At 41.8% G+C, this 16,613-nt stretch overlaps 1 protein-coding gene across 9 annotated transcripts in view; it reads right to left on the bottom strand.

Annotated features, from left to right (window-relative positions):
- Positions 1-16,613, bottom strand: part of Cep295 (centrosomal protein 295) — a 41,365-nt gene that overhangs the window by 8,336 nt on the left and 16,416 nt on the right. For 7 of the 9 annotated variants that reach the window (XM_048433834.3, XM_048433857.3, XM_087905865.1 and 4 more), the window contains 10 exons: positions 16,239-16,422; positions 15,937-16,044; positions 12,793-13,014; positions 7,772-7,864; positions 7,539-7,642; positions 7,056-7,196; positions 6,776-6,873; positions 3,185-6,533; positions 2,052-2,211; positions 1,781-1,924 (listed from right to left, as the gene is read on the bottom strand). In XM_048433834.3, the coding sequence (XP_048289791.3) occupies positions 1,781-1,924; positions 2,052-2,211; positions 3,185-6,533; positions 6,776-6,873; positions 7,056-7,196; positions 7,539-7,642; positions 7,772-7,864; positions 12,793-13,014; positions 15,937-16,044; positions 16,239-16,422 (4,603 nt within the window). The remainder of the gene's footprint in view (positions 1-1,780; positions 1,925-2,051; positions 2,212-3,184; positions 6,534-6,775; positions 6,874-7,055; positions 7,197-7,538; positions 7,643-7,771; positions 7,865-12,792; positions 13,015-15,936; positions 16,045-16,238; positions 16,423-16,613) is intronic. The other 2 variants (XM_087905868.1, XM_087905863.1) reach the window with 2 other exon arrangements.

The following is a 16,613-nucleotide window of genomic DNA, read 5'->3' as shown; positions in this document are numbered from 1 at the left end:
CTCACCCCCGAACAGTATAGCAACTCTGTGCTGCTTGGGGAAGGTTTCCCCAGAGTGCTTCAGTTCTGCTCCAGTGAAAGAGGTTACTTCTCTGCTCTGTTCCACCCCAGCAAAGGAAAAGTCTCACCCAAACCTCATTCAAGAGGTTTATTGGCAGAGTGGCTGCCTCTGCCAGGGTGGAAAAAGGCAGCAGCCAACAGAACAGATACAGGGTTTATATAGGGCTTCTTAGGAGTGGAGTTTTTCCAGGGTGGAGATTTTTCAGGATGGGAATTGGTCAGATTTCAATCCCCTTAAGCTTGGACAAGCTTGACTGGCTAGATTTTATGCCCAGGAATTGGTTTTCATGCTCAGCAGGTCAGGGGCAGATGTGGCTCTGGTTTCAGTACCAAAGTGTGTTTCTTTCATTGGCTCTGGTTTCAAGGCCAGGGTGTGTTTCTTTGGCTGGCCCTTTTACCCTACACTCTGAGCTTGTCTCAAACTCAGGAACTGAGATCCTACCAATTCCCACCCTGAAAAACTCCACCTTGGACAGCTCCACCCCTAAGAAACCCTATAAAAGTCTGGTACCAGTTCGGGGCTGCCATTTTTCACCCTGGCAGAGGTAGCCACTTTCCTGGATTCCTCCCTCCTAATAAATCTCTTAAGTGACGTTTGTTTTAATGACTTACTTTCACCAGAGCAGAGCTACATCTCTGTGAGAAAACCCTTTAGCAAAGCAGAGCTGTAACTGTTAGACCCTTGAGCCACACAAGTGGCCAGACCCCTCCCCTGAGGACCTCCAACTGCCAGGTTCCACCCACAGAATAACTGCTGGACACTGCCCTCGACACTACAGAGTAAAAAGCCCAGGCTCTGGACATGAAATGCCACCAATCTCCACTGTGGAAAGCTCCACCCTGAAAAATTCCACCCCCTTTCCAAGAAACTCTCTAAGCCCTGTATCCTGTTCAGTTTGTTGCTTCTTGTCTAAGAAGAGGCAGCCACCTCCTGTTTTCCCCCTCCCGATAAATCTCTTGTGTGAGGTCTGTTGTGCGATGTGACTTAGTGGTATTCCTTGATTCCTGGATGCCAGGATATCTTTCCATCCAAGCTGTACAGCTTACAGTAACAACTTTGGCCTGAGCAGGGCAGAACTGTAACATTTCTCTGGGGATACCATCCCCTGCTGGAGGAGAGCTGCTACCCTTGCATTAGGGAAATCTTTTCTGGAGAAATCATCCCCCACTGAAACAGAGTTGCTAACACTTCTGTTGGGATACCTTTCCCTGCTGAGCTGGAGATAGTCCTTGGCTTCCGACTGCCAGGAAAACTTTCCCTTAGAGTTCTAACATTTACAGTTTAGTGTATGCTGCCTTCACCATGTGAGACAGAACAAAGCTGCAGTGCCATATTTTAAGTCAAAACTTTAAATACTTCAATAAATTCTGTTATTATTATTGTGAGTATATGTGATATATGTGAGCGTTGGCGTGTGTGTGTGTGTGTGTATCATGGCAGGCATGTAGAAGTCAGAGGACTACATTTAAGAAGTTGGCTCATGTTTTCCACCTGGGATCCAGAGATTGAGCTCCAGCTGTCAGATTTGTATAGTGAGCAGGAAAATACTTTTTACCTGGTAAGCCATCTCTCTGGTTCCAAATTTTGGATTATTTTTATGTAAATCAGTTTCTCTTTTTACAAGTACTCAAAGACCAGCTCTTGAATATATTTTAGCATACTGAAAAAATGTAGAAAGCTAGCAAACTAGTAACATGTTGAATTTTGCCAAACTGTTTACCTGGCATGGAAGTCCTGCCACTTGCTGGTGACTCCACCTCCTGTATCGTACTAAGCTCATGCTGGTTTAAGTCCAAACCACATTTCACTTTGGAGACAGGTGGCTTAGAGGCTCTACCACTCAGATCTTTGCCCAGACTCTCACCTATCAGGTCAAAGATAAGGTTAAACAAATGAAACATTGTGAACACACAGGAAGCTTTTCTTCAGTCAGCAAGCTGCAGGGATGAAGGCAAAGAGGCAGGATAAAGAGACAACAGGGACCATCTCACCACTGTGCTCATCATGGACGTCTGCTGAACATGGCTGCTCACCATTAGACCCCTCCGGATCAGAGACGCCCCAGGCAGGGCCTTGGACAAGAGGAAGCCACCCTCCGAGCTGTTCTATATTCTGAATTTTCAAGTCATTTTCTCCTGTGGGCTTCCTTGCCTGAAAAAGTGGATAGGGAAATGGGGGTGATCCCTGAAGAACTGACATCTTAAGTCAGAGCACAGCGAATTACTAATTCCACCACGACAACAGTTCTCTGCAAGTCGCCTGCCTCATGGGCCCGACTAAACACTTGGAAAATACCAGGAATTCACCATTTTCTTTTGTCCTGTGACTATAAGTTTCTGTAACTGTTTCCATAGTGGAACATGTTATTCGGGAACACCTGAACCCATATCCCCAGGTACAGCTCATAATAAACATCTCTGTTTTATGTTGGCAGGCCAAGATTGAGTCATACTTCCAACACTGAAGGGAGGACACTCCTAGTGCAGAAAATACAGCCACACATCCAAGTCCTAGCTCCCTCTGCATCTGTTGACAGACTAGACCTGAATGTTTCTGTGCTTTCCCCTTTACATTTCCTTCACAACTCTAAGACTTTTAACTTCTAGACCCAGGTGCCTCCCGAACATCTATGTGCTGCAGAATTCTGTACTAAAAAACCTAAGAAATGGTCTAAAATAGAATAGAGCCATTCCTATTCATGAGACTAGATGGCAATGTCTGAGTGACCACACCAGTCTTCTTAACTAAAATGTAAGTAGTAGGTTTGTCTCTATCAGCCTCCAACTATGCCAGCTATACCATATGCCACTTAGGGAATCTGATTCACATACAAATGTCAATGAAGTCATCAGAAAACAGGATCTATTACATTATGAAAGACATCTGTTAACTAGTCCTTTTTACAATTTTTATCCGTGGTCAGGAAAGAATCTACTGCAACAAAACTCAAAAATGAAGATGGATATTCTTTAATGGTGACTATTTAAAATGACCCTATGAAATAGATAAATTTTTGTTTTAATTTCCATACTCCCAATAACCAAAAGGACAATAGTTTAGGATTAAAATGGAATCAGGTTTAAACATCTTTGTGTAATGCTCAAGTTTTAAATTCAGACCATACCTGATTGATATTCAAGAACTCTTTCAAAGTCTCTTTGTGTTTTTCAATTTGCTGCTTCAAGGCTGTCTGTCTCTGCACAACTAATTCCTCTTGGGCTTTTTGTCTACAATGCAGAGCTTCTCTTTGTAGATGCAGCTGCTTCTGAAGAGTCATGTTGTCTTGCTGAGTTAAGACAGGCTGGGAGTAACTCAAAAGTATGTTCTGCGCTCTTGGGGTCACAGCCTCCCTAGAAGGAGCTGCAAGCTCCTTTTTAGGTAAATATGCCTCACAAATGCTTTCAGATTTAGCTTCTGCAAAAGGTAATGGAATGAATGGGTGCTCTATTTCCTTGGTGAGAAACAAAGCAGGGATGGCATGCTCAGGAGAGCCACTTTTATCCTGGCTGTTTTGTTTGTGTAAAAGCAGGTCTTTATGAGATACCATTTCTAAGTCCAACTGCATGGTCAGGTTATTCTGCTGAGGTAGCTCACCATGGGAGCTGGGCATTTCAGGGTCATCTCTTTTGTTTGGGAAAGACTGTAGGGTCCCTTCAGAGTTGGCAATAGGTAGTGTTATCTGTTCTGAAAATGAAGAGGAGCTAATCTGTTTACAAGCTACCCTTTGGTCCAATGTATTCAACCTCTGCAAAAGCAGTTCCTCTTGTATTTCCTGGTCAGATCTAATGGCTTTCCTTTGCACATCTAACTGCTGTTGAAGTGCCTCCAAGTCACCGTGATGAGGATGGATAAAATGTTCACCAGACATCTCTGCAAATTTACATGGTTTGGGAAACATCAACTCTTCCTGGGCTTTCTCCATAGAATGAAAGGAATGTGTTTGTGCATGGAGGTGTTCTGGGTGTGCGGTCAGATTGCTCTGCTGAGATAAAGCAGTATGTGACAAACCCAATGCCCTGCCAGGCAAAGCCAGCATATCAGACGAGCTGGAAGATACTGCATCTTCACTGGTGCTTGAGCAAAGTTCTTGTGTTCTTTCAAAGCCAGAAAGAGTGAATGAAGCAAGAGAATGCTGAGGTATCAGGGGAGATGGACCAACCTGCTCTGGGAACACTCCTTCCTTCCACTCTCTTCGTATTTCTTCATGAGCTTCTTGTCTACATTGGATGATGGCTTCCCTCTGTGTAGCTAACTGTTCTTGAAGGGCCTTCAAGCTGTCTTGTTGAGGCTGGATAAGTTGGGATATCTTCCAAAGTCTATCCTGCAATTCTGGTATCTGCAGGTGGCTTGATGTTACTTTACTGTCACTCTGTGTTGTAGCAGAGTCAGCAGAAGGCAAGGACACACATGACGAGGGCATGAAGGAAGAAAGACCTGTCTGTTGAGATGAATTTTCTCGAGTTTGAGGACTAAACTGAAAACTCTCTTTTTCTATGAATTCCCATCCGTGGTGTTCCTCCAAATTATTTTGCATAGGAAATGTATGTTGTGAAAATCTAACCAGTCTTTCCTGAAATCCTAGAATTTTAAGGCTTAAGGGCTCTGTACTGTCACTCTTGACTGACATAAACTCCTGGAATCTTTCCCATTCAGCTCCCTGGGATGAAGAAGACAAGGTGCCAGTTTGTTGACAACGAAGTCCTTTTTCTAACTCATTTTCTTTGTATGCATATTCCTGAGCTTCTTTTCTAGCACCAAGTATAACCCTCTGAAAGTCTAACTGTTCCTGGAGTGTTGTAAAATGTTCTTGTCTGTGGTGTGGAAAGCCACGAGTCTCCTCCTGAAGTGCTGGGGTGATCAAATGACTAGCAGGAACTATATTCTCCTTCTCAAATGAATATAGTTCCTGGGACCTCTTAGGCCCAACTTCTGAAACTACACGAGAAGCATCTGAATGCTGAGTAACCACTGAGGAGAGTGACTTTACTGGTCCAGACACAGTGTCTCCCAAACTTCTTTCCCTATGTAAAAGTAATTCCTCTTGCCCTTCATCTCTAGCCTGAATTGCATCCCTCTGTGTAGCTAGCCGTTCTTGAAGCAACTTTAAACTACTGTGTATAGGTGGGATCTGCTGTATAAAACTTGAAGACCCATCCTGAGATCTTGAGATTTCAGACTGGCTTGGGAGAAGCCCTTTCTTGTTCGTAGGTAAAGGCTGTTCCTGGATTTTTCTAGGCTGTCTATCAGTCAACGTTAGTGAACTAAATGACTTCTCAGTCATGTGATGTGGCCCAGAGGGCCTGGTCTCCTCAGAATGTACAATTTCCTCCAGTTTACTCTGTTTATGTGCCAGCAAAACTTCCTGGGCTTCCCGCCTAGCCTGAAGGTTATCCTTCTGAACACTGATCTGTTCTTGGAGAAATTCCAAATTAGTTTGCTGTGACGAGGCAGGCTGTGAAAAACCCCAAAGCCTGTCCACACTGCCTGAGGAAACAGTGGCCTCACTTTCTGCTGAAGACGCCTGAATTTTTCCTGATTCAGCTGAGGCAGACGGCAGTGAAGAAAATAAATCTCCAGATGATGATGAGGGGAATACTGGAAGACCAGCCTGCTTTTCCAGTTCTTTCTGTGTGCAATAAGCAAGCTTTTCCTGAGCCTCTTGTCTCGCTTGAAGACCTTCCTTCTGTGGTTCTAAATGTTCCTGGGGAAACTTGAAGTTAATATGCTGGGCTTTGATAGTGCCTGAAGATGACAAAGGCTGATCATGCGTTTGACTGATTACAGACTGGTTTACGGAAACTGTACTTTTGCTTATGGTTGTAAAGGGTTCTTGAACTTTTCCAGATTCATGTTTAACTGGGAGACTAGTAAAAGAACGTTCAGGTACCAGTGGGAGAAATGAAGATGGTTCAGTTGGCTTAGAAGATATATTTTCACTATCCTCTGATGATATATGTTTGGAATCTAAAGTTTGGCAAGTTGTCGCCCTCAGTGGTTTAGAAACTTCTTCAGTATCCAGTAATGTTTGTGGCCTATCGTAAGACAAAGTTCTTGAAGGTGCATGAGAATCTTTAGGGACAAATTTATAGTCTCTCTGATGTGCTTCTGCCTGAGAGAATTGCTGCAGGTGTTTCTGTGACCCGACAGACTGCTTGGCTAACATCTCTGATGTACCTGTTTCTCCTTGCCTCTGTGGAAAGTGACCTTGTCTTACTGCCTGAATATGACTTTGATCTAATGCGGGGATCTGTGAGGATTGCACAGGTTGATATTTGTTGGGACTCAGCTTCAGTCTCTGGCATGGAACCCAGTGATCTGCTGCAGCAGCACACTTTTGGGATTCCTGTGCTGGTCCTGATATAACAGAATCAGGTATCAGTGATGTGGGTGACAAGGATGGGTATCTTTCCTTTAATACAGTTTGGTATTCAAGTAATCGTTTCCTAGCAGTTTCAACAGACTGCCTGTGTAACCTATCAAAAACAAATATAAAAACAAATATTACTAATTTTTTTTTTTTAAAAAGAACCCTCACATTCTCAAATATTTACACATTAAACCTTGTAGGTAGCAATCTAAAAATGGCCATATTTACCACAGAAAAATATATACTCACCGCCCTTGAAAAAAACACTATGGCAATTTCTAACAGAATTCCAACTAGATACTTATATAAAACAAATAATAAATCCCAAAGATGTAGCCCAGTCCACACCTGTTTTGTTGTAAAAGCTGATGTTGATAGTTACGAATCATCTGCCTGTGACAGTCTTCATCAGAAATCATAGCATGTGACACTGGAGCAGAGCAAACCTAAAAATAAAGAAATAAAGCACTTTAATGTTTTCTACAATGACAGGTAAGTCCAAAAAGCTCAGCACACACCTTACTAGTAAACCTGGTCACATCTCTATGGCACAGCACACACACTGATAAAAACATTCATAAAGCAGGTGGAACCTCAACACCACGACTGCTACTTTCTGGCCTCCTACCTCAGGCTGTTGAGTTTTCTTTCTATTTTCTTCTTCTTCCAGTTGAGCCCGAAAACAATCGGTTTCTAACCTTAACTTCTGTTGCTCAATTTGTTCAAGTAATTCCAACTGCTTCTGCTTCTGCTCCTCTATTTCCATTATCTAGATAACAAGAACACATTGTTCTAACAAGAGACTCTCGAGAGAAAAGGTCACATACATTGCATTAAGAATAAATACATGTCATCACCAAAAGGACCTCTTATCCATGAAGTAAGTAGTCTTAAATCTGCCATTGGCACTGCGAAGGGAATTAAGAGAGAACCTAGAGAAAGGGAAAAGAAGCACACAGCAGACACCTAGGGGGCAAATGAGTGTAAGCAGAAACCAAATGCATCCTATCAGCCAAATGCTTATGTCAGATTAAAAAGACACTATCAAAGAATCAGAGATTAGGAAGAATTGCATAGGTTAAACAAAACTGTAATTCCAGGGCCTGCTGACCTGTTTGTGCCTTGCTGACATTCGAATTCTGACTGCTTCTTCCTGAGGATGAAGTAGTGCTGAGCACTGTGTCACAGCTGTGACAGGTGGAAATGCAGCAACTGCTAGGAGGATCACCGAACAAAAATTAGCTTCAGTAATTCCTAAAGATGACTCCCCTGCAGTACCCTTCTTTACTACGAAAAAGATGTGAGAAGCCAAGCTAGCTTAATTTGAGGATATGACAGAAATACCTTGTTCCTTTCCAGCATCTGCTTGGCAGAAAAATGGCTTGTCTTCACTACTCAGCGGTCCAGATTCAATTGTCAGCTTATCACTGTCCATGACTGTAACAGATACCACTGTTAGTATGATGATGTTAAGCTTAAAGGGAACAAAATAACAGAAACCTGCATTTAAATCAGATCAACCATTCTATCTTAGTCCACAGAAAGTGGACCCTCAGTGAAGGCTCGGTCATTTTTTGGTAGTTATATACATTAACCTCCCAACCTAAGCCAAACATTACAAGAAAAATCAAAGACTAAAGAGGTGCCTTTCCTAGGATAACTATGATGTGGATTCCATCATACCAGGGTAGCCCGCTACCTGCACAGAGGTGACAAGTGATACTGTGCTGACTGACACAAGACCTCACAGAGGTCTGAAGGCTGAAAGATGGGGCAGAAATACCATACAACCTTCTCATAAAAATGCAGGGAGTTAAAACAGGAACTGTGTAAAGAAAACAGGCTATATCATAAAACACCATAAAGACAATAGATTAGTGGGGCAGGTGTGATTTCCCTGAGAAAACAGTCTCTAAGCAGTCACTGAAAAGTGAGGAAGGAGGTCATATGAGAGGACGAACAGACATAGCCACACATCAATAGATATGAAGGTCCTGTGAAGGGAAACAAAGGGAAACAGAACAATCCCCCCCTCCACACACACACACTCTTAGGGTCACTCAAGACACGGAAAGACCCACAGACAAGACGCATGGTCAGCTGGAAGGGGATAACGACTACTCATGTGGCAGCATTTTCTTCCTTTCTTTCTTTTAAGGACTTATTGATTTATCATGTATAGTGTTCTGTCTGCAGTATGCCTGCACGTCAGAAGAGAGCACCAGATCTCATAACAGATAGTTGTGAGTCACCATGTGGTGGCTGGGAATTGAAACTCATGACCTCTGGAAGGGCAGGCAGTGCTTTTAACTGCTGAGCTCTCTCTCCAGGCCCCGTGGTGGCATTTTCAAATGTAACTACAGATTCAACAGCAGAATTCCTTTTACCGGGAGTCCAGCACTGCTCTCTACTTGTCTGGCCGCCTACAGCTTTGCAGTTGGAATCCCTCAGGTGGTCATATGTAAGCTCTCTTCTCCCTCAAGTCTTCCTCTAAAGGAAACTTCTATTTTTATGGCTTGAAATATCTGACTTATCAAATCTTGCTTTAACCTATCCAACAAATTCAACAAAACTGAGTACTTTTTATTCACAAGGCAATGAATAAAATCTTTAAGCTCCTCTCTCACAAATGGGTTAGCTGTGAAGAAGATAAACAAGAAAAGTAAGTCTATTGCTTATTGGTAAGACCTATGGAGAGAAAGCAGGGTGAAAGACATTATAAAGAGATGAGCGCATTACTGGGAAGGCAGAGGGTGGTATTTTATATAAAGTAAGCAGAGAAAGTCTCACTGAGAAAGCAACAGGTGAGTAGACTCATGCAGAAGGGAGACAGCCATGGAAACACCTACAGAATGTTGGCCTAACACCAACAGTACGAAGTGTCTACAGCGCAGTGACAGCAAGAGATGTGGAAGGAACAAAGCCACAGAGTGTGTGTGTGAAGCCTTTGTCAACAGTCTGACTCTCACTGTAGGGCTTGATGCAGAAGAAGAAAATGAGCTGACCAGGGTTCTCACAGTCACTTGATGAAGAGATTCTAGTGGAAGCTGCAAAAGCTGCAGACAAGATAAGCTGCATGACAAGAATCTGCACTAGAAAACGAATGCAGCCGAAACTAGGTTGGTGGAGAGAAATGGCTGGACTCTGGGCATACTTTAAGTGTGGGACTAGCTGAAACTGCTGATGGTTTGGATGTAGGTAATAAAATAAGAAAACCAGAATGATATAAACTTTTTTGCTTCAGCAAATAAATTAACATATTACCAGGTAGGGAATGTGGGAGACTTGTGGGGAGACGAGGGGACAAAAAGCAGCTGTATAGGTTGGGAGTTATCTAGAATTCAATTTGGGGCAAATGTAAGATGATAACAGATCTGAAAGTGAAGGTATCTAATAATGAGTGGAATTCAAGGAGGCTGATGCCATTATGTTGCATCCGGGCGACAACAGCAGGGTCCAGTCTGGCTTATTCCTTCATGCATGGAGGAAAGTGTGAGGATTAAGGAATAAATAGACTAGAGACAACTGATAGAGTCAGGCAGGCATCTAATAAATACTGACATTCAACCTGTGTTTATTTCTCATAAGCTTCGTACACCCCAATCCAAAGAAGACGGGGAAGGCAAGAGGCTTCTTTACCAGGATACAAAGAACAAACAAAGTAATCACCTTCTCAATACCCCAAACATCAAGTAATCTCACCCTAGGTCAAAACATCCTGTCAGTAGCCACATCTTGGGTCAAACCTCTTGTCATATAACCTAGAAGGAGTAGAATAGGTCTGAACTCTCTGACCTTTAGTCAAGGGCTCCCACAGGCTGACTTGGGAAACACACACTTTAAAAGGTATCAGTAAATACATAATATTGTACAGTGTGAATCTGAGGTGAGCTAGGGAGTTCTGAACGAAGGAAAAACAGATCCGAGGAATGGGCTCTGGGGGCAATGACCAATGGGGGCAGCAAAAGAAAACACAAAGGAGAAAAACAAAAAATAAGTGTTTAGAATGCCTAGTAAAGGCTGTAGGTCAAGGGTTCTTGTGTGCAGTATAAAATCCAACAATCATTCCACTCAAAAGTTCGGTAGCAAAACATCTCCATAAACATACAGACGTATGTTCCAAAAAAAAGAAAAAAAAAAACTTATAACCTCTAAGAAATACAACTGAAATCAGATCACATCTTCACAATTCTCATTTGCTCATATATATAATTCAAGATCTTTTAGTATGATCCTAGCAACTTCTAAAAATATACTTAATGAAGAGTCCAAGAAAAATAATATAGAAATGTAGGTTCCAGAAATAAGAATGTAGAAATAAAGAAATATAACGTTGTAAGCAGACTGTCAGCAGCTTAAGGATTAACTATTAACAGTGAGTTACTTTGCTTTACAACCCACAGCTCTGTCTGCAAGGCTGAAGCGGCCCTCTGCTTTTAGACAGCCCCTGGCCACTCATGACCAGCAACTGATGTGAGCTAACTTAAATGATGAGATGTACCTTTGTTGTGCATTGTCCCATACCCTTCCCTGCTACGCAAAACTGGTAGTACCAGGGGAGTGTAAGTAAAGCTTTGGTAAACACCATCAAAAAGTGACAGAAAGAAAAAAATGGGCTAAATATAAACACTAACTGAAAAATCCTGCTAATGGAAAGTGTAAAAAAAAAGCAATTTGTATTTGAGTTTTACCTTGAGATTGTAAAAATGCTTTTGTTCATGCCTAATGCTTGCTTCTTACTATAAAAAGGGGAGTTTGGAAACAGCCCATTGCAACAGTCATATGAGCCCATTTCTGGCTGTGGTCATAGCTAGCTGATAAGCTTTTGTGCCCCATGGAGATATGTTTTTCTTTTCTTTTTCCTGGAATAAAATTTGCTTCTGGCTTAATAGACTTTGGTGGTCTGTCCCCAATCATTGCATGACCCCCATGGAACCAATATTTAAGATCCACTCCCCCATTCTTTAGAGTTAAATAAGGAAAGGATCTCTGGTAGGAATGTAAAGAAATATAATACACTCCAAAAACACTAACATATGTCTGCCTTTTAATTAAAAGTTTTCTAAAAATTCTTACTAAAAACAAATGATGTGGGGAGGCTGGAGACAGTCAGCTGCTTAAGAGTGCCTTCCACTCTTACAGAGGACCTGGTTTGGTTCCCAACACCCATATAATTGCTCACAACCAACTGCAACTCCAGTTCCAGGGGATATTTTTTGTTTGTTTTATTTTTTGGTAGCCAATCATTTTAAATTTTATTTCTTGTTTTTATTGAGCTACACATTTTTTTTCCCAGTCTTGTTCCTTCCCAGGGGAACTTCTAACGCCTTCTGACTTACTTCCACATGCACAAGGTGCACATGGTCAGGTGCATGCGTGCACACACATGCACTGAATAAAACAGATGAGAGTGATGCACACCAGGCATATGGTGTACCATACATATAACTCTCTCTCTCTCTCTCTCTCTCTCTCTCTCTCACACACACACACACACACACAGTACACGGAGAACAAGGATGTGGGTACGGACTTCAGTAACAACACAGAAACAAGAAAACAATAGCCTAAACATCACAAGTGACTAACTGATGTGGTTCACTGACTTCCAGGAGTGCGCACAATGAGCAAAGTGATTCAGGAGAGTCATTAAGGTTTTCAGCATTCTTCTGTGGTCTTTTAAGTAACAGGATTGTTTCTTAGCTTTAAATTTTAATTTTATGTGTGTATGGATGTTTTGCCTACTGTATGCCTGTGTACCATTTAACTGTCTAGTATCCTCAGAGACCAGGAGAGAGGGTCTGAACCCTAGTACTGGAGTTACAGAAGACTATGAGCTACCACGTGCATGCTGGAAATTGAATCTAAGTCCTCTGGAATAGCAAAGTGCTCTTAACCATTGAGCATCCCCAGCCCATTTCTTTTTCTTTCTTCTTTTCTCTCTTTCTTTTTTTTGTAATTTATTTATTTTTATTTTATGTGCACTGGTGTTTTGTCTGCATGTATGTCTGTGTGAGGGTGTCAGATCCCCTAGAACTGGAGCTATAGACAGTTGTGAACTGTCACATGGGTGCTGGGAATTGAACCCAGGTTCTCTGGAAGAGGAGCCAGTGCTCTTAACTTCTGAGCCATCTTTCCAGCCCCACAGCCTGTCTCTTAACTTCTGACCTCTATTCTTTGTTTTCTCATGCATGAGACAACCACCATGTTCCCCCCAACCCTCCAATCCCATCACTGATACAGGCTTGAAACCAGGGCTCTCAATCTCTACTATGGTGCTAAAATCCAACTCAGGTGTGAACATTTTTTTTTAAACAATCTAAAGAGGGTTTGTGTGCCATCAGACAGACTACTGGAAAAAGCACCTTGTTCCTGCTCGGAGGACAGTGTTCTTTCCTCGAGGGCAGCGGTTCCTGATTCCATGGTTGGTGTTCTACTCTCAGTCTCACTGCTGCTTGCAGTCAGTTCACTGCCGTCCTCAGACACGGATCTAATTGTCCAGAGAGATTTTTGGCTTCGAATCTTATTTAACAACCTTTTAAAAAGAATTCTTGAGGGGATCTGTTGGGTCTTCATTGTAAAGGGTACTAAAAAAAAAAAAAAAAGTTTAAACCATTACATTTAGGCAAATGATTCTATCTTTATGCTCAATCACTGTCATAATTACTTAAAGCAAAAGCACAACTTTATTTTCAGCATTTAAAGGTTAATATATTCAACAATGCTAACTGGTCTTAGTTTAACAATGAAGTATATTTTTTTTTCAGTTTAAATTCAAATTTAGACCATTTTCCAACAACATAATACACATACACTAATTTCAAGCTTAACTCTGAGGAGGATATTCACTCTGCTGGCTAGGTGATGACAGACTGCGTAACTCCTAATCAGCTTAGGAGTAAGGCTAATGCTTGAGTCATGCACTGGAAGGTTTTGTGCTCTGTGCTAGGGAATAGTCCAAGAGTTCTTAGCAGGCTACAGAGAAAAACAACTTTACAGTCTTGAAGTAAAGCACCTCTTTTCAAATCATTCTTCCTAATACGTGGTGCAAATTTTTCTGTGGTTTTAAGTAACCCTTTCACTCATCAAAAATCAGAAACAAGGTATTTCTGCAAGCATCCTTCCACACAGATAGCATAAGCTAACTAAAAATTCTCTATGGGGGACCAAACTGTGCTTTGGTTTAGTCAAAGAAAAATTTAAGAATACCAAACAAAGATGCAGGAAGTCCTTCTGTATATATGTTGCTTTCATTGGCTAATGAATAAAGAAATGGCTTTGAGCCTATAGTAGGGCAGAACAGAGTTAGGCAGGGAAAACTAAACTGAATGCTGGGAGAAAGAAGACGGAGTCAAGGAGAAACCACACAGTCCTGCCAGAGACAGACACTGGACTGAACCTTGCCGGTAAGCCACAGCCACGTGGCGATACACAGATTAATAGAAATGTGTTAAATTAAGATGTAACAGCTAGCCAATAAGAAGCTAGAGCTAAGAGGTCAAACAGTGATTTAATTAATACAGTTTCTGTGTGGTTATTTTGGGGGTAAGCAGGCAGGAACAAACAAGTGGCCTCCTATATCAAAAGAGGTTGAAAACTGGCAAAGTAGTACATCGTAATACATATTTAAAAAAATTCTGGTAGAGTTAGAAATGTAACAAACAGCTCAGCACACTGCAGCAAATGTCACAGAAGTGCCTATCTTGTGCACCACCTCCAGCACAGACAAGGCTTTGTCCTTCCCAGTCAATAAACACAAAAGGTGACTCCCCTGCGCTCTACTTCACAACCATACACTAGTTTATCCTGCTCCTTAGCGCTTCATAAACACAGAGCCATGTACTGAGGTTAAATCATTACTCTGTGACCTTCCCATTTTAAGGCAGATTAATTCTCTCCATCTATCTATCCTCCTCCCTCCCTCCAACCCTTCTCTTCCTTCCATCCACCCATCTTTTATGTATGTGTGTACATACTAGGGATGGAACCAAGGGCCTGACACATGCTAGAGAGACACTCTACCACTGAGTTACATTGCCAATTTTTATTTGTGATTATTTTTCAGTAAGGATTTAGTTTTGAATGGTAATGGGAATTCCTAGCTCTTTGTTGTTTAAGAGACAAAGTTTTGTTATTTTGCCAAGACTAGTCCCAAACCCCTGGTTGTCCTCTTGGCTCAGCCTCCTCAACAGCTGAAACTACAGCTGCGCCACAACACCCAGCTTAAGACCGAGCAACTTATGCCAGATTGTAACTAGGTTCAGTAGGAAACAGAGTGTTTCTTCAGGTAATGCTAGACTTCAATTCTGGCTAACTAGAAATATGAACAATAAATTCCATTAAAACAACTAAACTCAGCCAGCAGAGGTGACACACCTTTAATCCCAGCACCCAGGAGGCAGAGGCAGGTGGAGCTCTGTGAATTTAAGGCCAGTTTGGTCTACAGAGTGAGTTCCAGGACAGTCAGGCTGTTCCACAGAGAAATGTTGTCTCGCAAAACCAAAAAGAACAAAAAAACAAAACAAAAAAACCCCTAAACCTTGGATGAAATGATAAAAACAAACAAACAAAATGAACAACAACAACAACAACAACAAAATGTCCTCTCGAAGACACTATTCACCAAGTCAGAGCATAAAGAGCCACTTTCACAGTGTAGGGTGCAGGGAATGAGAAGTAAACCCAAGAGGCATGACATTAAGGTAATATACGTAGAAATAAGAGGAAAAATGAGGTCAGATCAATAGTGTAGAGTTGGGTCTTTAAGCCAATACTGAAAAGAAAGAAAAAAACGTTTGATCTGCCTCTGGTAACCATGACACCATCATTCACTTTGTTACGTTTATTTATGGGGGAAGGGAACGTGCAGGTCAGAGGACAACCTGCAGGAGTTGGTTCCCTCCCCCCACCATGGAGATCCCAGGAATTAAATTGCGGTCATGGGGCTTGGAGGCAAGTGCCTTTACCCACTGAGACATCTTGCTGGCCCCATCATTCACTTAAGTTACAAAGTAAAGGTTTCAGTAAGCTAGAGATGACTAAGTGCTGGATGAGTGTTAAGCATACGGGACAACCAGTGGGAAAGCTCAACGTTGAAGCCAGGTGTGAAGGATAGGAGATCAAAGTCTGTATAACTCATCATGCTACATGAAGTACCCAGCAGTAGTGGAACACAATAGGATTTCTAATAATCTGGTCAACTCTAAAAATTGCTGATCCTTCAAATAAATTCAGAACTAAGGATGTAACTCACACAACCTAAAGATCTCCAGATGGTATTATGTGTGAATGGCTCCCTCCACCAAGTAGGGAACTGATCCCTGATGGCAGAAATACACAGACACTCCTTACCATTGGTGCTTAAATCAAACAGATTTTCCTAACTCTTAGCTAATGATTAAAATTCCTTACTGTGAGTTTTAACATTCAGCTTAGGGGCTTTTACGACCTATTCCACTAGAATATATTAATTTAGTGATTGACTGGCACTTGAAAGTTCTCATTTTCACCTCGATTTTCTCGTTCCATTGAAAGGTCCAGTTCTTCATCCTGGAGCTGCTCAGACATGTCAAGCAAAGGCTCTGGTGTAAGATGCAAAATCAGGTTTCCTTTCACCTCTGAATAAAGAAACAAAGAGACATGTTTTCCTTCTAATATGATGGGGATAAAAAGGAATTTAACTACAAAAATCCTAAGTCTAAAGCATGAAGGCCCTTTCCGTACAATAACTCATTTCAAAATAAACACTGCTTATTACTACAAATATTATTTCCCACCAAAACACGTAAAAGCACCGCTGAAAGCCCCTTACTCCTGTCTGCGTTATACATATCCTCAAAGGCGCACTCCAGCTCTCGCTGCCAGTCTTCTTTCACCTCACTGCGTCTGTATGGCAGTTCAACGAGTTGTGGTGGCATCTGTGCCACTGTCTGTCTCCTACGTGCCAGGTCCTCTTTTTGCAGCTGTTTGAGTTCTTCCATTAGTCTCTCTTGGTTCTTCAAGAATAAACAGATTAATGACAGTCAAGTCAAACTTCAGATAGTTATATTAACTGGAGAGGGGAAAGTATAAAGAATAAGGCCTAAAATTCCCCCTCCTCTCCCATTTGTTCTCACATATGACATACTTCTCCAATTTATCTAGTCAACAAATATCTGCTGGATAACATACTGAGAATATTAGGGGA

This window comes from Myodes glareolus, chromosome 4 (genome assembly GCF_982192425.1).
Source record: "Myodes glareolus chromosome 4, mMyoGla1.1, whole genome shotgun sequence".
Taxonomy (NCBI): domain Eukaryota; kingdom Metazoa; phylum Chordata; class Mammalia; order Rodentia; family Cricetidae; genus Myodes; species Myodes glareolus.
The sequence above is the reverse complement of the archived record's forward strand: the minus strand, read 5'-3'. Positions and strand labels throughout refer to the sequence as shown.